Below are 6,224 nucleotides of genomic sequence, written 5' to 3'. Positions count from 1 at the left end.
TGTGCCTTTGTGATTTGAGAGCTTGAGAATTATTGGGACTTGAGATCTTGTCCTGGGTTCAAGTCCCATTCAGTGCTCCCAAACCCTGTAGACAAGGCCCTTAGTGACATGGTTTAGTGGTGGCCTTGGCAGTGCTGGAAAATGGTTGGACTTGATGATCTTAGAGGTCTTTTCTAACCCAGTTGATTCCATGATTCTGTGATTCTACTCTATGAGCTTTAATAGCTCTGGAAATCCCTATAGATGCCAATCAACATTTATTAAGTACAAAAATACGCCTTTATTTCTGTGAACTTGCATGTGCCCCTTTGGCACAAGGAACCTCCGAGACAACCCAGTGATCTGCTCTATGCCCTGCCAGGAAGTGAGACTCAGCCATAATGTGAACAGTGAAGAACAGCAAGAAGCAATGGAACAAAATATACATTCCCTACGGTCACAACTTGCCCATTCCCCTACCAGGAAACACACAATTATCTGTACATGCCTCATTAAATAACCTTATTAAATAGGAAATCCAAAATGTACAAATTTACAGACTGAATCATTAAATACTCCCCCCTGTGCACTCCCCTCTGCTTGTGCTCCCCACTACTATCTGCAGCCACACTCTGATACCACCATGCCTTCGTATTTGAACTTGTAGGTGACCACCCCTGCATCTAAATAGAGGATAGAGATGGGATCGAGTTTGGTGGGCACACAGCAGGCCTTGGAGGCTTTCTGGGGATTCTTCAGGTGAACCAAAGTCTGGACAATGGCATGTTTCGTTGGCGTGACGTGCTCTGTTAAGGGGTAGGCACACACTCCGTGGCACTCGTAAGCTTCATATCCCGCTGGGGCGATGATCCAGGAATCCCAACCTATTTCCTTGAAATCTATGTAGAGTGGGGTCTTTTTGCAGTAGTTGCCTTTTGCGTTCCTCCGGATTCGGGCAGTAGAGTCGTAAATGATGTTGGAGCGCATCTGGAGCAGCGCCTCCTCCCCAGGCTGGCCATGGAAGTTGCCAACTTCCAGGTGCTCCAAGTCCAGGAGCTGCTCGTGGTCTATCATCTCGTTCAGCTCTTGCTTCTCCTCTTTTTTGTCATTGCTTTGGTCATCAGAGAACACAATCAACAGGGGCACGTGCTTAGCCTCAGAGTTGATGTCGATATCGAGCTTCCCCTCTCCGTTCTGCTCCTCCCCTTCCCTGCTCTCTATATGAACCTCCAGCCGGTGCGTGGTCAGGCCTGCCCTTCTCCAGCGCCTGATGGCTTCGGTCACCTCGAAGCTCTCCCACTCGCTGCTCGTGCCATAGATCTGCCTGGATGCCAGTGCCATTATCTTCCTCTCTTCTCCTACCCCCAGATGGCCATTTTCCAGCACTTCAAAAATGGTGACCTTCCGGTCAAGCCCGTCGTAGAGCATTTGGTCCCGTTCCACCAAGGTGTAGAGTCTCAGCTCTGCCATGGTGATCTCTTCATGGTGAGGGATGGAAACATTGAATAGAAGAGGGTATTTCCGAATTCCTGTGACACCAATAGGGTGGGAAGCCAAATCTGGAAATGACAAAGATCAAACATTTATGAAGGCTCAATACATCCAGCAAACACATGCACAGAAGTTCGGCTGGCACCTTTTGCATAGCTTGGTTTCAGCTAATTCCAGGAGAGTGGGTTTTACCCTTTCCCAAAACTAGACTTGGAAAAAAGGCTGACTTTCTTTTAGATGTGTAAGGACAGCAAGATCCCAGACATGCTAGAGAGCATAAACCTGGATTTAGAGATTCTCTTTCTATCCCCCTGCCTTCCAGGGACTTCCTTGTCACCTGGAAGCATTATGTATTAAGAGTGCATTGCCTAATACTGAAATACAAATTGCTTCTAGGTTGCTGCACAGCAACTATTTTAAATGAGGAAAAACATTCATTGTTGTGGAAGAGGAAGGGAAGAGAGATATAGCACTGGACTGAACGTGAGACAGGTGACATATAAGCTGTGCATGCAAGAACGGTAGGCTGGATTTGTGTCTGCTTAGCATTTCTGTGCGAGCAAGTATTCCCTTCTGCTGAAACATCCCTCGGAAACTGAGAGGGCCAAGCACTAAGGGAGGAAAAGTTGCTTTGGAAGATGTAAAGGCTCCTGGTTAGGAAGAGCAGGTGGTGAACATCCCTTTTGAACCACTAGCCAGCAGAAATCCTGCACAGCCTCAACGGGCTTCAAGTGAGCAGTCAAAGAGCTGTACTTGACCAGGCACTTTTGGCAGCTTTAGTTAATAAAACATATAAGAAGTGTGTAATGTTTGTTTGTCCGTCAGGACGTCTGTCCTATCTGCACTGTTTGTTTATACAAGAGCAGTATGCATTTCTTCACACCATGCAGGAATCAGCTCATCGTAGAACCCTGGAATGGTTTGGGTTGGAAGGGAGCTTAAAGCTCATCCAGTTCCAACCCCCTGCCACGGGCAGGGACACCTTCCACTGGAGCAGGTTGCTCCAAGCCCCTGTGTCCAACCTGGCCTTGAACACTGCCAGGGATGGGGCAGCCACAGCTTCTCTGGGCACCCTGTGCCAGCGCCTCAGCACCCTCACAGGGAAGAGCTTCTGCCTCAGAGCTCATCTCAATCTCCCCTCCGGCAAGTTAAAGACAGGACATTTCCCTTGTCCTGTCCCTATAGGCCCTAGTCCAAAGCCCCTCTCCAGGTTTCTAATTTCTAGTGATGGTGTATTTACTGCTGAGTTACTGTGCTGTCTGCTTGTAACTCAGAAGACAGATCACGACATAGAGACTATGGGCAAAATGTCTGCAAAGGCAAACTGTTCATGACCTATCACTGTCTTCATCTCTGACTTGTCCAATTTTGGTATGTTTGTAGAAAAACAATGCTGACAAAGCTGTAAGTATTGGCCATGCTCCTTCAGTGCACTTAAACAGTTAACCTTAGCACATTGTCCTGCTTCATTTCAGCTTGAAGCACCTTTGCATCTGTTCATAAATGAGGGGTGATTCTGCTCGCACTTCCCTACCTGTCAGTTGGTAAAGGTGGGAGCTGGAGATGCTTTGCACAGCACCAGGGTGGGAGCAGACCATGAGCTGAGAGGCAATGCTGTTAAAGCTTAGCTGTAATCTCCATACTGGAGCTAATTTTTGGGGTTTCCTAGACCTTGCTATGCTAAGCAAGTCTGCAGTGAATACATATAATGACAGGGTGGAGAAATATCACCTGACCCTATAGATGAGCACAAGCAGCTCGCTAGAAAGCAGTGGAAAGCCACATTACATGTAAGAAGCTGGGTGAGTGCTAGCAGGACAGGAGCAGCGTTCAGTTCTAAGTCAGGATGTGACTGATCTTGAGCTAGGAAGTCCATAGGGTGAAGTATCTCCTACTGCTCCCAGTGCCCCCCTGGAAGGGTCAGGAAGAGAGATCTGGAGTCCATAGGAAATGAAAGATTTCCCTTAAGACCTTTATTCAAGTCGTAAGAACTGATTAGTCACGTTTAGAATGGAGACATTACGGGCCATGGGTTAAATAAAGAGCTGATTCCAGCCATGCAGCATGTTATAGCTCTATAATAAGGGATTTAATGGATAATGGAACCACTATTACTGCCAGTTTTCAGCAGGCAGGTGAATAAAAAAGTTCCATGGTCTGTTTCTACTGCCCTTATCGTTGCAAGTGATTAATTTCTCTATCAGAAGAGCTCTTTAGCATGAAATGGATGGTTCTTAGTTACGCAGACTCTGAAGACACATAACAAACAGTAACACATAGTTCCTTTAACCATGTGCTTTTATGAAGCTGTCTTAACATCAGCCGTCTGTTTCACTTCACATCTTGCTGGTTTGGATTGGAAGAGGTGAGAGAAATACTGACATGACAGAGAGTGAAGCCAAGTGATGGCTACAGCATGGCACAGAACTGTGAACCGCTGCAAAAGGTCAGTGTGTCCCTTTCCAGTGCTGCAAACCTGATTTTGCCAATGGAATGATTTCAGCTTTGCGTCACTAAACCACGCTGTAGTTTATGCTTTAGCACCCTGTACTGGACCATTTTTATCCCGTTTATTTTTTCTGGCTAGTGCAAAACGGGAAAAGAACAACGCACGTTCCTACATGTGTCTTCATTTATGCTGATGAGCAGTGACAGGCAGGGCTGTTCAGATGCATAACTGCTCACCAGTGGGTGTAACTGCTTTGCCACCAACCCTTTAATAGATTTCTCCACACTGGAGAAAAGAACACATAAAGAAGATTTAAATGATGTTTAAACCAGAAGCGGGCTGCTGCTAAAGCGTGCCCAGGCCTGGCAGAACGACAGAGCAGAGCTTTTGGATTCTCTCCCTGCATCAAACTGCATCACAACACTGAAGTGACTTGCACGTAGATTCTCCTTACAGGTCATAGCTTGAAATTGCAAATGCTATAGAAAGAGTAATAACAACTTTATACTTAATAGACTAGGAAAGGATGAGAGAAGCCCCACAGCAATTTGAATAGCTGAGTGTGCCCCTGAGTAGTTAAATCAAATCACAGCACTTGTATTTGCCAAGTGGAGTGATCGGTATTTGGGATTTAGTTGGAACATATTATTAACATAAAACCTGTATTGGTGCAAATAGGTATTGACAAACTGTGGAGTGTTAGCAGTGAAACATTCTCTTGTCCTCATTGAGCTGAGAGGAAATGCTGAAGCAGAAACAAGTCACTATTAGGCTTCCTTTTCTTTTAACAGGAAATATTCTGCTCCTCCAAAGTAAAACCTAAGGGTTATCCAAAGTTCTGCTTCACGTATTTCTACGTATCTGTGCTCAGATGCCAAAGGAAGAAGATGTTACAAATTCCATGAAGATCAATAGTGAGAGGATATTAACAGAAAACTGTATTTGGTTAAGCTCATCATAGGAAAATATCGCACCTTTGAACAGTGTTTAAAAACATTTCTTGCCTTAGTTTCAAACATTATTTAAGGTATCCATTTGATAGCAGGTAATTGGAAATGATGCGCGTCACTATGGGGATAGTAGAACTGATGCCCCTACATTATACTTGGTGCTGCCCAAACATTAAAGAAACATCTTCCTCCAAAACCTTTCAGTCCCAAAAGGGAAGGACAAGGGATCTATGTCACAAGGAGTGGGATGTGGTAACCCTGGTGCCTATTCCCAACACCATCCTCACTGAAAGGCCTTTTTCACCCTAGTACAGTTCACATTCCGTGCCTGGTGAACACATTTCTCACTGACTATAAAGATGCTCGTTTCTATTTCCTTCTCCTAGAGATGCACATTTCTTACCTTCATTTTTGAAGCTCCTAATAATATTGGCGGATGGCATAGATGTCCTATCAGTGGCAAACCTGTTGTACAGCTCAAGCATGTACTCTGGCGGATCCACCTTGGCCGATTCATGCAGGGGAATGTCAGAGAGGTTCAAGGTCTTCAGGAACTCGTTTTTCATGTTCTGAAGCAGCGTGTTGAAATCAACACCATCCTGCTCGGAGAGAATCTCGTCGAAAAGAGGCACGTCTTCCTCCAAGGAAGAGTGCTCCAAGCTCAGGATGGGACTGCAAGTGGCAAGGTGAACCAAGAGGCAGAGGACAGCCCACAGCTGGGGGACTAGAGAATCCATGGCTTCGCTGGAGCCTCCAACCGCACTCAACAAGCTCTAGCCCTCGTGTGGGCTAAGTGGCGGTTTTATCCCCTGTGCTTGTGTCACGGAGAGATGACAAGTTTGGAAGCTCTTGTCTTGAAGCTTGTGATCCGTCCTGTCTGTCTCCCCCTTCCCCCTCCCCAAAAGCAGGTCTCAGTAATTGGATATGGCTTGCTCTCTCTGTGGTCGCCCTGGCTCTCTTATCTCGGGCCGTGTAAGCTGTCCACCAGATTTGTTGCTATCTCGCAATCCCCTTTCCCTTAATGAGCGTTTTGTAAACATTCTGCGCTAGGACACGCCGAGATAGGGCAAGTTTCTCCTCAGAGAGGAGCTGCCCTTTCTCTCTGCTCTGGGAGCTGACTCTGCCGCTCACCAACAACTTCCATCCATGCACGTTTCGAGCTAACACGGGAATTCTATAGAGTCTCTATCCCAACGTACCTATTTCATGCCAAGGGCAAACAACTGCTCCCTGAAGGTAACAACTCTGCCCTTGACAAAAACATTTCAGAGCTAAGTTCTTTACATTATGTTTGCAAAAGTAAGGAAAAGGTCCATTCTTTGCCTGTACAGCACAAAGCATGGGAGAAGAGCTCT

General features: G+C 46.1%; 1 protein-coding gene across 1 annotated transcript; it reads right to left on the bottom strand.

Annotated features, from left to right (window-relative positions):
* Positions 1-207: 207 nt before the first annotated feature.
* Positions 208-5,691, bottom strand: BMP10 (bone morphogenetic protein 10). The gene is made up of 2 exons (XM_030510098.1): positions 5,273-5,691; positions 208-1,538 (listed from the first exon to the last, which is right to left on the bottom strand). Exons 1-2 carry the CDS (start codon positions 5,604-5,606, stop codon positions 595-597), a joined length of 1,278 nt encoding a protein of 425 aa, XP_030365958.1. The 5' UTR covers positions 5,607-5,691; the 3' UTR covers positions 208-594.
* Between the last annotated feature and the right edge of the window lie 533 nt (positions 5,692-6,224).

The sequence above is a fragment of the Strigops habroptila genome, chromosome 21, assembly GCF_004027225.2.
Source record: "Strigops habroptila isolate Jane chromosome 21, bStrHab1.2.pri, whole genome shotgun sequence".
Lineage (NCBI taxonomy): Eukaryota > Metazoa > Chordata > Aves > Psittaciformes > Psittacidae > Strigops > Strigops habroptila.
This window is presented reverse-complemented; position numbering and strand designations above follow the sequence as displayed.